At 43.1% G+C, this 16,516-nt stretch overlaps 1 protein-coding gene across 1 annotated transcript; it reads left to right on the top strand.

The window, feature by feature from the left end:
- The first annotated feature begins 588 nt into the window (after nt 1-588).
- On the top strand, nt 589-11,968 carry GPA33 (glycoprotein A33). The gene is made up of 7 exons (XM_009943293.2): nt 589-663; nt 5,278-5,429; nt 6,341-6,551; nt 7,092-7,250; nt 9,509-9,622; nt 10,133-10,256; nt 10,933-11,968. The coding sequence occupies exons 1-7, from the start codon at nt 615-617 to the stop codon at nt 11,012-11,014; spliced, it is 891 nt and encodes a 296-aa protein (XP_009941595.2). The 5' UTR covers nt 589-614; the 3' UTR covers nt 11,015-11,968.
- Nucleotides 11,969-16,516: the final 4,548 nt, after the last annotated feature.

Genomic DNA, 16,516 nt, shown 5'->3' with positions numbered 1-16,516 from the left:
ACCCATTGGTCATAAAATTCTCATAAATTATGTATTCTTACAGGTATTTAAAGTAAGTGGAGTTAGACACCTCAGTCCCTTAATGCCTGGATGGAGGCAGTTGCCTGCATTGTGAAACACTTCGATACCTTTTTAACTCCGGCCCTAGGCTCCTTAAATAAATATTTAAGATGAATGAGGCATATCCTCCCCTAGTTACATGTCACCACATACATTACTTCAATTGTTGTATTGCACACTCCCAGTCACCGCACCCTTCCATTTGCCTCTTCTCTTGTTTTACATACCTGTGTGTTCTGAGAAACTGGGAAAGGCAGTTTAACTGGGGGAGAAAGTTCACAACGGGGTGGGGCGGGGGGGGGGGGGAGGAGGGAAGGGAAAGGAGTTCACAAGTCTCTTCCTTGCCCCTAGGCAGAGACCAGCAAGCGATGTCGAAGCCTACTGGTGATCTGGCTTGTCATTCTGCCTGGGAAGGGAGCAGCAGACCGGAGAAGAAGCACTGAGGAAGTGAAGCTGCGATGCCGCGGTGAAGCAGCCCTTCAGCTAAAGCCAGTTACTCCCCCAGCCACCTAGAGATTACAAGGAAGAGCACTGTGAGGTGAAACGAAGGAGCGATGAGGAGGACGGCAATGAAAAGGCTTTGGCTGTTCATTTTCAGTTCAAGTGAGTACTAGTTTGGTTGTGTCCTCAAGGGTTGGGTAGAAGGAAACAGCACTACAAAGTCCGAGTGTTCCAATGGACTTTCTGTGTTCTTTTTTTGTTTAGTAGAAGTTCCTCCATGTTTATGATCAGGCAGGTGTGTTTACCATCTCTGTGCTGAATGTCCAGACTCACAGGCATCTCCTAAAGCTGCAAGACAGTGTTAGGAACAGGAAAAGAACGCTATTCTTCATGAGGCTGGAAAATATATTTTAAAGACAGTTTTAAATGGCTTCTGTTAAATACAACATTTATCTCTGAAGAAGGAACTTCCTCAGCTGGAAGTGGAAAAAGTCCTTGGGTTTTATTCTTTTATACATAAATCTGCACGTAGCGTATATCTCTGTCAGTCTAAATCCTACTGCTTCTATGTACTCTGATACAACTTGTGATCTCTATGTATTATTCATGTCAAGGGGATGCACAACGATCCCTACTAACGCATATAAATCAGCCATCTTGCCCTTGGCCTTCATCACAGACTTGCCCTTTCTCATCCCTCCTTGCAGAGCTCGCAGCCTCCATTCCACTGCTTTTTGACCTGTCTCGTCTTCTCACACCAATGCTCCTACACCTTCTTCCAGGCTTCAGACAAAGCTATGCACATGCGAATCGCTTGGGTTTTGTACCAAAAATCCTGAAAACCTCACTTCAACAATAAGATCCACAAGAAGGAAATTCACAAAGTTTAATGTAATTAGAAAAAGTGGATGTGCCCCACATGCAACAAATGTGACTTGGGTCATGATCTGATGCTCATTATGTAAATTGTGTAATGCCATTGGTATTCGCTCTCCTTCTTCATCATTCTCACCATTCATGCTATCCAAATTCTAAATGGGAAACTTTTCAGAGCAGAAGTATGTTTGCTGGGGGAAGCTCTTCCTCCTTGTTTGGGCGGGACTCCAATGGCAATAATTCAGCTTTAAAATACTGGCCTGTGAAAAACTTTTGGAGAAGGTATAGTAGGTTCCTGCACTGCACCAGAGTGGAGAAACTGCACAGCACATGGCAGTGCAGTGCTGGGGTGCCAGAGCTGCCCTGAACGAGCTGCATCAGGATCTCGGCACAGGCTGACTTCTGCTGTACAGCCTTTCACTGCAGTTGTGTGAATAACTGGTATTGTGAAATTCTTGCTGAAGGAAAAGCCCCAAACAGTCACTCTGAATCAAACAAAATATTTACTTTTATGGCAAATTGCACATTTAAGAGCTTTCCCCTCTCCCATGTGGAATTAAATTGCAGCTAAATTCTGAGGTAAAGTATTGAGGAATTAAAAGTTGGAGCATTTCCTTGTAAAAGCGAAGTAAAACATTTCCACTTTTCCTACTTTTCTCGCTAGACAAATCTAACAGGACAAATCAGCAATAATCATTTTGCTTGATCAGAATCTCAGTTTTTTTCAGCAAACAAAATACTCCTTTAACTGTTTCCAGCTCTATTAATTGCCCTTCATTCTGTTTTGATTAACACTTACTCAGTAAGGAATGTGAAAGTAGACACGTCACTTGAATTTTCTTCTTCCTTTGTACAAGTAGAAATGTTTAAGTTGAGCAGAGGGAGATAAAACCTTTCTCAATTACTTAAAATGTTATAAACATACCAATTGATAACACACAGAATAGTAATTCTAAGGCTTAAATCTAGGTGATGCCATCCCTCTAGTACTATACAGGCTAATCGTCCTCTCTCCTTTTCTGAAATTCTTTCAGAATTGGCCCTCCCCTCCTTTCCACTGTACTTTGAATAGCTTCTGTTTTCTCTCAGAATAAAAACCCATCCCCTGAAGAATAAAACTCAATTTTTAGACACACTGACCGTGACTAGCTGGCTGTTGGTGACCTTGTGAAGAGGTGAAATGTGGTGAGAAGGAGGAAGGGGGAAATCGGTGTGAGTAAATGGCGCCTCAGAATGAAACCACGCAGCTTCCCGGAGAGCCAGAAGGAGCCCTAACAAGAGAGGAGTGGGAGCGAGAAAGAGATCTTGTGGGTGAAAAACAGGGGAGCATCAGAAGAACTCGGGCATTAGGGTCACAGCAACAGATGAATAAGCAGTCTCACTTGTTACAGGCTGTGTCTCTTGCAAGTGGTGTTTGGTTCAGGTGGAAAAAACCAAACACAGATCTCATTTATTCTAGGATTTAAGTCATCCAACTGGAAGAAGGAAAAGGGCTTGGGAGGGGAAGCCGTAGGGTTGGGCAGTCTCTTCTCTGCCGAAGGGCTGAGTTAATGACCTGTCAGTAAAACCCAGCCTGGTGGAACCAGTTTCTGAGTGACAAAAGGATCAGGAAGTGGGCTTTGCTCCACCTCCTGCTACAGGTGGTGGTGCTCTTCACCCAAATGCAGGAAAGAAAGTCTCTATCCAGTCGCAACAGGCAACGAGAAAGCTTTCATCGGTGGCATGATGAAAAATGCAGTCAAAAAGAGCCCTGGGGCTATGCAAACATGGCCCTTGCACTGGGTGCTCCAGAGCAGGGAAAGACCTGGGAGTGGCTGCAATAAAACCATGCTAGAAATACTTTGCCCTGCTGGTTCCCTTCTCATAGCTGTCAGTAGCTGTAAATGAATTAATCCACAAGAGAACTGAAACCACTACCACCTTGTCACAGAGGAAGAGACCAGAACGCACGCTTAACTAATTAACTGTGCAAGACCACAGAACAACTCGGCTATGGGATGGGGAATGCAGAAAGATCGGAACTTCAGCTAGAAGCCTCCTGCTCTGGTTGCTCGGATGCCTTTTCTTACCAGGATGCTAACAGGCACAGAAGGCAGTCTTTGCACTCCTGCTGAAAATGCCTGAAGCTGCTTCTGAAGACAGCTGTGGAAGGAAGGGTATCCCTGCCCAGCAGCAAGGAAGGAGGGGTGCAGGGGAGGGAAAGGTTTGGCTGCCGTGAAAATTACCATCAAACTCCTCTCTGGAGAGGGAAGAAGCAGCAGTTCTGGAAGTATAGGCCACTTCTACGAAGACACTTGAAGGACCGTTTGCTATGGAGAACAGACTAGATCCAGGAGGTTGTTACAGAAGCTTCTGCCTCTCCCAGGGCGAGCAGATCCCCATGCCACCTGTCACATGTTACCCTGTGCAAGTACCTGAACTGCTACCAGCGCAGTGACAACAAAACCTTTTGGGTCCCTATTCTGTTATTTTCTAAGGGTCACCATTGTTCACTGCTGCTGTGGCCAAGGATCTGGTAGTGCTCAACTTGCCAATGGCTTACTCTTACTGACGTAATGCATGCGTCTGGTTTTTTCCTGTCTAAAAAAGCATGTATTCACAATCAGTTTGCAACTCCAGGTGGAATCTAGACATCCTTTGCTCTCTCGCTTACACATTACACTTCCGTATGGATCTAATCTGGACAGAGATACGGCAGAATGAGGACCCAAAGCTTGCTAGACAGCAACTTTTCAGTCAAACCCTCTCTGGGGAATACTGACTGGGCCTAGTTCTTCTGGAAGCAAACCTTTACCACCACATACAGCGTGCCCCTCTGGGGGAGAGCATACATCTCTGCCCTCCTCCACTTTCCTCCTTACTGGACCATGTTCCTCTTTGCCATGGGAGTGCCTCTGGGCAGCACTCCTTTTCCTGCCTCCTTGCATTCTCTCTAACCAGTTTCAAACTTAGATTTTTTCAAATTATTCAGTTTGGTGCCATAAAAAAACAGCCAAAACCCCACACAAACTGTAAGGAGAAAGGTGTTTTTAAACATGGGTTCCCACAGGCATGGAGGTCATCTGTGGCAGGGCAGAGGCAAACCTCCAGCCCAATTCTGAGAATAACTAAGACCTGCCACTAGCTAGCGCTTGGTTATGATGAATTAAGCATCAAGTCGAATGGAATACAGTGTACAAGAAACATCTAACCTGAGCTCTGCATGCTTCACCAGTACACAGAGGGATTTCTGTTCCATTCAACCCTCAGCTATTGCTGTGCTCCACAGGCAGGAGCTACAGTTCTTCGAGAAAGGTGACTACTACCCTACTCATTTTTAAAAATTAATAGCTATTCTTCTCTTGTTTCTTCCAAGCTCTTTTTGCTTTTCTAGGTTTTTCTCTTTTCAGGGCATTACATGAACAGGTTTTGATTCCCTGGCACAAAATGTCACTTCCGTATGGACTTTGATTGAGGCAAGTTATTTGACAGTTTTCGTGATCCCTGAAATTTGACAATATCAATTTGTTAATTTAGCCCGAATCCTTAAGTCTGCTGATGCATTTGTATTATCTGTTTATCTGTCTCCCTCTGTACATTTAGAACTGCCAAAGGATGTCAGTCACACTGAAAAGAGGGCTCAGAAAAAAAATACCTCTTTATAAATTCCATGGCAATGTATGTCCAGGTAAAGAAGAGGGAAGCAAGAAAAAGAAAGCAGAGTTCAGCTCTTAGCCATCCTCTGCAGCAGCTTCCTATAGTCAATCAGCCCCAGCACACGTCGCCTCTTCCTCAGTGGGGAATGTCATGGATGACAGAGGGGATGTGGGGTTGTTGTTGCGTGTAAGAAAGCCAAAGAGACAAAACGTGGAATCCAGATGTCGTTAATTTTGCTGACTGCAGATTTGATTCTCTTCCTAGTTCTGGTGACTGCTCATGCCCTCACTGTGGAAGCACCTGCCAAGGAAACACAAGTGGCACGAGGCAATGATGTTACTCTCCGCTGTCATTTTAAAACGGACGCTTCTGTCACTTCAGGAGACATTGTTGTCTGGAAGAAGATCAATAGCGTGGTAAATCAAATTGCATAAAGAAACATATGATAGGGCATCCAAGAGAGGGGTGGGAGGAGAGATGGAAGCAGGACTGTGGGTGGGAACATGTGTTGGAAGAAAAAGATTCCTTCAAGACTTTCTTTAATCTCAGAACTATGCAAACAGAAGCTCTGATTCTAGATGCAATTTATCCCAAATCTATTGCATGATATTAAGCAAGCCCCCACCCTTCTCTTTCCTCTCTTTTATCTTGCAGCTGTGTACTGAGGATACATCACTGTATGTACTGTGTGTTTACATCTATTAAAATATGCGAAATACTCGCTTTATAAAAAGATGTATATTTTAATGTATTATACATATATATTTTTATATCTACATATCTTGGATACTATGTAACAAGTTTTAAGTTGATGGTAATAGTACATGGAGACATTCTTGAGGTCTCCTACATTCATATGGGGTATTTGAAGGTAAAGACATCTCTAAAGTTCTCCTTGACTTCCAGGAAATTAGAGAGGGGAAGCAGCCTTTGGAGATCTCATTGCAGTGACTGCCAAGGGCTTCTTCTCTGAAGATCCTTGCTGGAAGAAAGCAAGGGAGTTTGTTTAATCACAGGGGAATTTGATTGACATATGGATCTCAGACAAGTCTCACAGTGTCCTGTCATGGAGAGGAAAGATGAATAATCCCCAGCAAAAGAAATTAGTTGTCTCTGACTTCAGATAAAGTGGGAGAAGGGGATTCCAGACAGAAACCCATACCCTTTTGAATTTTTATGTTTTTCTTGGCTTTTTGGCAAACCGGGGCAGTTTAAGGCCCTCTTTTCCAAGCTGCTTTTCTCTTGAGAGTGGGCTAATCCGTCGAGTTAGGTTGTAGACTCACACAGAAGAAACTAAGATTGATCATTTTCCCTCCCTCTCTATCAGGATGATGCTGTCACTAGGTATTTTGATGGACTTGTACAGTATGGCAAGGGCTATGAAAACCGTATACAATTTAGTGGTGATGTAAACACGGGGGACATCAGTATCACCATGAATGCAGTGACCATGGAAGACAACGGAACATATGCATGCAGCGTTCGTCTACGGAATGACCCCCCCAGGCAGACCGCAATCATGGATCTTTTTGTCCTTGGTAAGCATGATGGAGGCAATACCAGATCCATTAGATAGAACACTGTACTTCCTCTCAGACAACAGATTTTCTAACAGAAAAAAACTTTCCCAGGAATTCATCATCCAAGATTCCATCTTTGGTCTTTTCCTACTACTATGGAAGTAGGTTGGAAGGCTTAGAGCACCCAACGCCCTTAGATACCTGGCTGTAGAAAATAGTCTTTAGAGTTGTATAGTTCACTTTCCTAATAACCGTTGCCTCATTACAGGGCATTCCTCATTCCCCCTGTGGCTTGTCATACTCCAGTTATCAAAGCATGAGTTACCCAACACTTCTAGACATATCCCAAAAAGCATCTTACAATTACTTCTTGGCTGACCAGTACCAAGAAGGCAGAAAAAAATTAGAGAGAAGTTCACTCCAGTTCCTTTGAGAAGAAGGTGGCAGATGCAAGACCAGCCTCTGTTTAGCAAGAATAAAAACCATAGGTGCAGGAGATGGATTGAAACAAAAAATTACTTCTATTTAATAAAATTCCTTCCTTTTTTCTTCCTTCAGTTGCACCATCCAAGCCAGAATGCAAGATTTTGGGGACAGCAGAATATGGACAGACAATCAATCTGACCTGCATTTCTCATGAGGGCTCCCCAAAGCCCAGATATACCTGGCAAAGCTTCAATGTACAAAATGAGCCCCGTGTACTGCAAACGACGGAAGGTATGGGGAATTGAAAGACATAAAGTCTTTGAGCTCTCTGTAAATCAGGGTTGGAAAGATTTTGAAAGGCAAATACAAAAACACACTTAAGACTTTTTCTAGGAAGTTCTCTGACCAGGATTTTGAAAAGTTGTCCTTTTGATACAAGACACACTTATGAGTAACTTAGCAGAGGGAAAAGGACTGTTACCTGAAGTAACAATGGTCAGTAAGATTTTTTTCTTCAGCTCTCACCTGGCAAGAAAGCTGGCTTGCTCTGGAAGCAGCCAGAAATAATAATTACTTCTCCATTGCTTGGCGTAAGGAGGGGCATAACATGAGGAATAACATGAGTTTCCTAACTGGTGTGTCTTTATATCCCAGCTTGCTTGACAATGACCAGGTCACTTTCTGGGGTGAAGGCAAACAAAAGGTGGCTCTGGAAGCTACTTTCCTTTCTGAGGTGAATCCTCTCACCTAGAGGAAGGTGGTATGAGAAAACAGTAACGCCATTCCTGCTTTGAGCATATAAGAGGCTTCTGGTTCTTTAGGACTGTCACCACACAGGTCCCAGTATTTTATTTTCATTTTAAGTCAGTATCGGGGAAAAAAAGGACCTGAATGTCCCCAACAGGACCTTTGGTAGAAATGAGGGTTTAATGCTCTTTGCAGTGTAGAAGCGACAGAGGACTCAAACTGATTCCTTTAAACAACTTTGTTTCTTCCTGGTACCTTCAGCTCCGGAAAGAGTGAGTAGCTGAACCTACCCTTCCTGGTGTAACTTACTGTCGCACCACTATGGGGGTGAACTAAATACAGTCAGACTCGACACGATAGTCAACGCTTGCTAGCCGATTCTCGCATAAATTACACCAAGTAATATCAAAATATGACGAAATATGACACAGAGCCCTTATTCATTGGACTGGCCGCTAAGTGGTGCCAGCACATCAGGCACAGGCCTGAGCAGACGGATTCGCCCTCTGGCAGCAGCAGCAGCTGTCTGCCTGCTCCTGCCAGCACCCTGCTCTTGCCCCGTCCATCGGCACCCCATTTCTGTTGTCAGCCGAGCACGGATGCCCAGGCAGCGTGCCGCCTGTCCCCTTCTGCCCCACGCCGGCTGGACGCCCTGCTGTCGCTACGAGCGGTTTCTTTCTGTGCTAAGCAAGTCCCAGTGCTGCAGAGCATGCAGAATCCCCTGAGGAGCCACTCCAAAACTGATAGTATCTGACCCGCATTTTTCCCAGTTTGACTCACCAGTCAATTATTTTGATTTAGTATAGGAGGATTTACAGCCCAGTTATAGACCACAACTCTGAGAGCTATAAACATCACACTGGAAAAAAAAAAAGAGAGAGAAGTGCAGAGAGTACGTAGAGACTTAAAAAAAATAAATCAAGCATGCAGTCTGTTATTTCTTGGTTTGTATGCTCTTTTACTATCGGGCGCTAGGCGCCAGCAGAGACTGAACAGAATCCCAGCCCCACGAGTGGGCTGGAAAGAAGTGAGACCACAGGGAAAGTGAAACAGGAAAGTCGCTGAAAAGTGTTCAGAGACTTTTGCTTCTAAGAGCAGGAATCTGGACCTTTATCAGCAGATCACAAGCAAAAAGCATGGACTACGCGTACAAATGTCAGCTGGAGATGTAACAAACAACAACTGGCTGCTTGAGCAGACAAAGCTGAGCTTTAGCACACCGCTCTGAGCCTTGTTAGGTTGGACAGAAAACACCAGTACCACAGCAACCCCATGTCACTGCATTTCCTTTCCTTCCATTATTTTCACAGACTGCATGACTTCGCCCAGACTAGAAAACTATTCCCCCCCACTGCTAAATAATTCAGATCTGAAATCCTAAGAGGTGGAGGACTGCAGAACTTTTTGTTGTTTTACAAGTTAATTCATCAGGTGGCCAGTTCTCAAAGCCAGATACCGGTCTGGGCCATCTTATATTTCTCAGCAAAACCCAATGCAAAAAAGCTTTCACTCAGCGCACATACTTCCCTACCCTCCACCTACAATTTTCTTTCGAGAAGGAATGTTCAAATGCCACCTGTTCCCTGTAACCAAAACAGTACACTTCCGTTTGTCTTCCCACAAATGACACCAAAACCTAGGGACTAGCATGGCAGCTCCCAGGCAAGATAGAGCCATCCATCAGATTTAATAACCTCTCATCTCTCCCACCACCCTGGGCTGCAACTGAAGGGTTACTGTCCCTGCTTCCTTCCCTGCTTTAATTATTTTCTTTTTTGGACTGGGTTTGTGTTTTCCAACAGGGGAACAAATAACTCTGAAGAACATCTCGGCGGATACCTCTGGCTTTTACATCTGCACTTCAACAAACATTGTGGGAACGGAGTTTTGCAACATGACAGTCAGCGTGGTGCCACGTAAGAGACAGGGCTGCTTACTGGAAGAGTAGTACCAGAGAAAATACCCTAGCTAACTGGCAAAGGATCAACAGAGGCAATGCAGACAGATGTATAAAATTCTGCTGTCTCTCCAAGAGAACTTCCTTTTACCTTTAAGACAGATTCTCTGCATCGATTTACACGCTCATAGAGCACTCACTAACTCATAGGGTTAGTTCACAGATGACAAAAAAAATGTGTGAGCCCCCCCTTGAGTCTGAATCTAAACTTTATTGATAAAGTGCAGCAGTTGTTCAGATCCAGGGGCTCCTCCCTCTCACCAGCTAACTGATCGCTCCTGCAGACTTATGAGCTACCCAGTACCAAATTAATTCCAGTTGCTGTAGTCAAATAAATGTGGCTTCCACTCAGGCTGGATCTGGTAGTGAGATCTGACATCTGGTGGTGGCATTTGAAGCCCAGTGATTGTGCTGATTGCATTTGGTGTCACTCTCGCTGCAAAGGACTAAATCTTTTCTTCCTGTGTAGCATCCATGAACATAGCTCTGTACGCTGGCGTCATTGGTGGAGCTGTTGCTGCAATTGTAATTATTGGTGTTTTAGCCTATTGCTGCTGCTGTCGGGCGGACAAGGGCAAGGACTATGAGATGGCGTAAGTACCTTTCTCTAGAAAAGTGAACAGAATGTATGAAGGGTTCACATTCTCCCTCCAGCATCAACATATGGAGTGGAAAGCATAGGAGAAAAAAGAAATCAAGAAAAGTGTGCACTGCTTTCTCCTTTCAGTTTCTACCCTAGTGCCTCCCATCTCTTCTGATGGAATATGCCCAGTGTAATACCTAACCAGACACCGTTGTGGTCTCTGGGGTAGAACCCAAACACTGGAAACTTGGAACTGACTTAGCAAGCCCAAGTCAGTCAAGCAGGCACAGCTACTTGATAAGCAAAGCCCAGATTGTTTCCCATTTCTCTGAGTCGCTGTAGCTCTTTCTGTCCTTCCTAGCCTAAATCACCACGAGGCTCTGTATCCAGAATTATCACTCCAAGATAGAAACCTTTTGTTTATTCTCATGATGGGAACAGATCACTGGAAGAAAAGTGGGATGAGAAAAGCTACACCAGTCACCCTTCCTCTACATACATGCTATGGAAAAAACCCCGTAGCTCGCGCACTTCTTGCCTTGCCAGCAAGACTTCATTTACAGATTTCAGTTTGGTACACTTCCAGGTCAGCTTAGAGCAGTCTAAAACCATTGTAACACAAAATCTCTTCCGTAAAATTTCTAGCTGATTTTAATTAACATCTCTACTCCTGAACAATGTTTTAGGGAGAGAGAAGAGAGAAATGAACCCTCCGGGGAGATGCCTACAAGGAATGAGAGAGCAGAGGATGCTGGTGAAGATGCATGAAGAAGCAGGAGGCCAATGCCATCTTCAGGATTTGCTGAGGCACAGACACCACTGTAGAAAAGAAATCAATCCCTCTTTCTTACTGCAAGAAGGCTTTCTGGAATAACAGAATGAAAGCTAATGGTTCTGCCTTGAAGTTCTGGGACAGAATATCCTTGTCTTCCTGGAAAGAAGTGCCTAACGTACAATGAGTACTAATGTATAACCTCCCAGCAGAAAAATGCATGTGAAGCACCGTTTCACACAGTCATCCAAAAATAAGCAGTCTTCAAGACTTCCCACCTTCTGAAAAAAGAAGCCTGTCAGGTCTATTTGGAGAACAGAGTTGCTGCTGTATCCCCAGATTTACAGAAGGTTTTGAGGTTACCAATTGCAAGTCATCAAGGAAGGGTGGTCTTGATTACAGTGTTTTGCAAATGACACAGCTTACAGCATTGTCCAGTATAGAAATATTTTATGCAGACGGAAGCAAGCTGATTTTAAAGGACATTTTATTAAATGTGTTCTTTGTATATATTATACATGCACATATAAATAAAAACACGGAAAAAAACCCACAGATGACCAATGAACGTCTCCCCTTTGGAACAAGAATGCAGACTAATGGAATGGGTAAGGTAAGAAGTTAGATGGATTTGTAACTGGCAGCTGATAAGATCTAGAAACAGTCTAGTAGCCTACATACTGTCAGATTCCTGAACTTAGGAGTTACAGCTCAGAGAGTTCCTAAATACTAATTTTCATTACATTATTCCTTCCTCCTGACTATTGCATGGGCAGGTCAGAAATAGTCCATTGCTCCTACTGCTGTGACAGTGTGAGAGCATGTACATGGCAAGTGCATCTTCAATAAAAGGAAAAAAAAAAGGGAGAAAAGGAGGAAAAGTACCTTTTTATTCAAAATTGTAACACTTAATTTAATCAGGAGTCCTGTATGTGCAAAATGTATGCAAATGTGGAGAACTGCCATCACTAGTATCTTATCTTTGGAAGAGAATGGAGTGTCTGTCCAAAAGACTGTCAATATGGTATTAAAGCTAATTAAGAGCTGGGGGTTTGCAGGGTTTGTTGTTTGTTGTTTTTTGGTTTTTGTTTTTTTTTTTTTTTTTTTTTTAAAAAAAAGACACGTTCCACAAATGACTTACACTACAGTATTTATCCTTTCAAAGCTATTTCATCTTCAACTTCAGGAGTTTCAGAAACTTACTGCAATGCCTCCCACACACCCTTTGCCCTCAAGTAGTCACTTTTAAATCTGTAACAAAAATCTAAAATACAACTGTAAAGAAGAACCAGCAATCCTCCTACACATGGGCAGCATTTTGTAGATTTTAAACTACACAAATCGGACTACCAGAATTGTTATTCTGGCTTGCTTTTTGGCTGCCTTTGTTTTACATGGTACTTCAAATACAATTATTCATTTGTACTAGCAACAATTGCAAAGACCAACAACCAGAGTTCTTCACAAAGTACATATAAACCCAAATCTCTCTGGCAATGAACAACCTGAAATGCAACTCAGCAAGACATTCTGAGGACCTATTCCTATGCTTAGTTTAGATGCATGACAAAACACTGCAAAAAGGGATGACTAAAAAAAAGAATTTTGCACATAGAAGCTGAAGGCAGATAAAATATGAGGTGCATAGCTCAGAAACTGAGCGGAGATCTATTTTATTCTCCTTTGTAACAAGCAAGTACAGTATGAATTATCAAATTCTCATTGTAACAAGTTTTCACTGCGAAACAAAAGCTGTTTCTTTTATAAATGTTACAGACGTTAGTCAGCACTCCATGTTCCCTCACAAACACCCATACCCTGGGACTGAAGAGGGCTTCTGCTGATGGGTCATAGCGTGGATTCTTATCAAGGATCTTAACTGGAAAGACCAGCAAAAGGATTTGACAATTATCAGCAGTATTTATGGCCAGAAACTGGCTTTGGTCTCTAAGCCATTTTAACACTGTGTTACCTATCCCATACTCGTCACTTTCAGGCTATGTGAAGTTTAATTACTGCTTGTTGGCTGAAGTCTTGAAGTAACATTTGCACATCGGTCATGTGAAGCATAAAGAAAAATGCAGATTAGCAAATCTGCATTAAGTTCTCTGAAAAAAACCGCCACAAAATACAGAAGAGATTACATAAGGACACCCAAACCCATGAATTCAATTCTCTGTAAGCAGGTTCCATAAGAACTAGCAGGGAAAAGGCGAGAGAGGCAAGCCTGACAACCATTAAAGCAGAAATACTTACATTCTGCAATGCTAAGCTCAGTTCTACACTGGGAAATAAACTAAGTGATAGCACGTAGAGAGACAGCTGAGATATTTCAATGCTGCTTGTAATTTTTTTCCTTTTCTTTTTTTAACAAGACTAACATTTCGGAAGTTGTGTATTTATCAGAATGCTACATGTGTTTTTCCTCAACCAATCTGCCAAATTCAGGCAGCAAGAAATACACATATTCAAATTCCCATCTTACTCCAAGGTTTTCCTGTGACTGAATTAATTACTTGTGTATCTTCTATGTCTTTTGAAGCAGGAATAACTCCAAGACCCTGTAGTGTACCCACAACTTTAAACAAAATTAAAGCAGCACTAACATATTTAGAGGGAAATCGGGAAAGCTAAGAATATTTAATTAATTCCAAAGAATTAACATATGTATGTTCAACACTCACTTCCCTCAAAAGGTGGGAAGTAGAGAGAAAATGAATGGCCAGGCAGAAAAGCAAGTTCCTACTTTACCCTTTACACAGCCTACAGAAAACTACTGTTTAGTTATGTTCAGCTTTCACATGGAAGATTATGCACGTATAAGCTTTGTCTGTGCTTGAACAGGAAGAATCAGAACACCAGGATTTAAGTCCTCACCAAACCATTTTCCCATCTGCGGGAATGCTGAGATCTGCTACCCCCTTACCACAGTAAGATTTTGATATATCATTACTTCTCAAGATTTGTTTTGACAAGCATACCAAAAGGATATTTAAAAATTACCTGGTTTTCCTTCTGACCCTACCTCAGCAACCTGCAACAGGCCATTTACTCTATAATGAAGCATATGAGGGAAGCAAAGAAGTCCAGTTCACCAGTCTAGCAGCCCAATGAAAAGCAGGCAACACAGAGATCTTGCCTGAACTTTGAAAACCCGGCTCATCCTGCACTGCCCAAAGCAATTCCATTAACCAGGACTATACCACATCTTCCTCTTGTGTTTAAAGCAGAGGAACATCTCCCCAGTACACAGCTCCTTCACTTCCCAGCTTTATTTGTTTCCAGTCACATTAGCATTTTTACTTGCTTATAACATTCTGAAGGCAATATACTGTACAGCTTACTGGGGAAAAAAAAATGTTTGTAATTTGTTCCTAATATCAGTTGCTAGCTTTTAAGATTTATTCCTATCTAGGCACTTTTCTTCCAAGGAACTCAAAAGTCTGCTGAATGCTGCAAGCAAATCACTATCACTTATGAGTGACAGAGTGATGAACAAAAGCTGAATGACCTGACTGGAGACAACAGATCACCATGACGCAGAAGCAGCATTGAGGTAAGAAGGAGTCAGGATTCTCAGTCCTGATACACCCTGCAAGGCAAGTATTCTCATCAACACCCTTGTTCCTATTTCACCTTCCAAACTCCCTTTTTTTGTTCCCTTCTTAGTTTTTGGCTTTCTTCTTGGCAAAGTTGCTCTCCTGCTAGTCCTGACTGTACTGTCGCAAAGGGTTCTTCCTTCCTCGGTGCAGGACTTCGCTGCATTTCATAAGGTTCCTATTTGCCCACTCCTCCAGCCCGTTTAGGTCCCTCTGCCCTCAAGCATATCTGCTGGTCTCCCCAATTTAGTGTTTTCTGCAGGCAAGAGTGCACTCCACCACCTCCAGATCACTGCTAAAGACACTAAAAAGGCCAGAGTATAGAATTCTCCAATACCCCACTTGTTATTGGCCTCCACGTAGAGTATGACCAGATTTTTACCCAGCTGGTTGTCCACCCATCTAAACTGTAACATCCCAACTTGAATACACGCATACTGTGAGAGACCCTACCAAAAGCCTTGCTAAAGCCAATACTGACCACTGTTGTTCTTCCTTTATTCACAAACCTATCACGGAAAGCAACCAAGCTGGTCAGGCATGATCTAGCCTTGGCAAATCCACGTTGACCGTTTCCAGTTCCCCTCTTCTCCTTCATGTACACAAAAACATGTTCCAAAAGGACTCACTCCGTGTTTTTTCCAAGAAGTCCAGTGGAGCTCAGCAGCCTATAGTTTCCTAGATCATCCTCTGAGAGATGGATGAAGTATTTGCCTTCCATTGCTGTAGACTTTCTGTGATCTCTGTGACCTTTCAAAGGTGAGAGAACAGCCTTGCAAAAGTATCAGGCAGTTTTCTCAGCATCCTCAGATGCAACTCCTCTGGCTCTATGGACTTACATAGGTCTAGAACTCCCAACTGATTCCTGACTCGCTCTTCATCCACTGCTGGTGTTGCCCCTGAACCCCTCCTGAGTACAGAGATCTGAGCGACCTTATTAGAAAAGACTGAAACAACGAAGGTACTGAGCACCTCAGCCCTCTCTGTGCTGCCCCAGCCATGTTACTACATCACTCACACCATTCAGCAACAAGATTACTTTTTTGTTGTTCAGTCTTTTACCACTAACAAAGTCATAAAAGCTCTTCTTAACGTTGATCCCTTGCAAGCATGAACTCCTGGTGAGCTTTGGCTTTCCAAACACCGTCCCTACAGGCCTGGCCAGTGTTTGCGGAGACTTCCTTTGTAGGACACACCTGCTTCTGCCTCCCTTACGCTGCACTAGGAACAGGGTGCAGTCATTAGTTCCCTGTAAAGACAAGACAGTCCCCTGATCCATCTACTTGCATTCCTGGACCGTTCTTGCATCTGGAAGATGCTGCTCTTAATGAACTCCTTTCTTCTTCAGAACTGCCCCTCACCAGGGATTCCACCCCTACCCATTTCCCTCAGCACAAGAAGGACACAGACCTGTTGGAGTGGGTCCAGAGGAGGGCCACAAAGACACAAAAGCTGGCACTGCCAGTGATTATTTCAAGATTCAGTACAGTGCACAATTCAGAACTGATAAGACACAAGAGTTAATTATTTCACAATTCTTGTTGCTAGAGTAACAGCACTAGTTTTCTATTCATTTGCATCTTCCGCTCCAGGAAAGATGCCGAGGCAGTCTTCTATCTGAAGAAGTTCACGGTACAATGAGCAAACCATCAAGATAGACTGATTCTGGATGCACTGGAACAGTACTAAATATATTAAAGCCCAACATAAGGGCATTTGGAACTTCTCTCTCCTGCATTTTGCCTGTTCATTAAGGAGTGAGGGGAATTATTTGAAAATGGTAATTAGAGAACCTTGTGGGAGCTTCTAAGACAGAAACAAGGAAAAGTGAGGGAACATAGATAGTACAGGGTTAGACTATTAAAACTGTTTGCCAATTTCTTCATTTTACTGAATCAT

This window comes from Opisthocomus hoazin, chromosome 1 (assembly GCF_030867145.1).
Source record: "Opisthocomus hoazin isolate bOpiHoa1 chromosome 1, bOpiHoa1.hap1, whole genome shotgun sequence".
Lineage (NCBI taxonomy): Eukaryota > Metazoa > Chordata > Aves > Opisthocomiformes > Opisthocomidae > Opisthocomus > Opisthocomus hoazin.
Note: the sequence above shows the minus strand (reverse complement) of the source record. Positions and strands in the feature narration are given on the sequence as shown.

Bases quoted from the DNA above. Each gene is read 5' to 3' on its own strand.
- GPA33 (XM_009943293.2), top strand. From the start codon at position 615: ATGAGGAGGACGGCAATGAAAAGGCTTTGGCTGTTCATTTTCAGTTCA. The intron at 664-5,277 runs GTGAGTACTAGT...TTCTCTTCCTAG, and splicing joins GCTGTTCATTTTCAGTTCAA to TTCTGGTGACTGCTCATGCC. The intron at 10,257-10,932 runs GTAAGTACCTTT...ACAATGTTTTAG, and splicing joins GGCAAGGACTATGAGATGGC to GGAGAGAGAAGAGAGAAATG.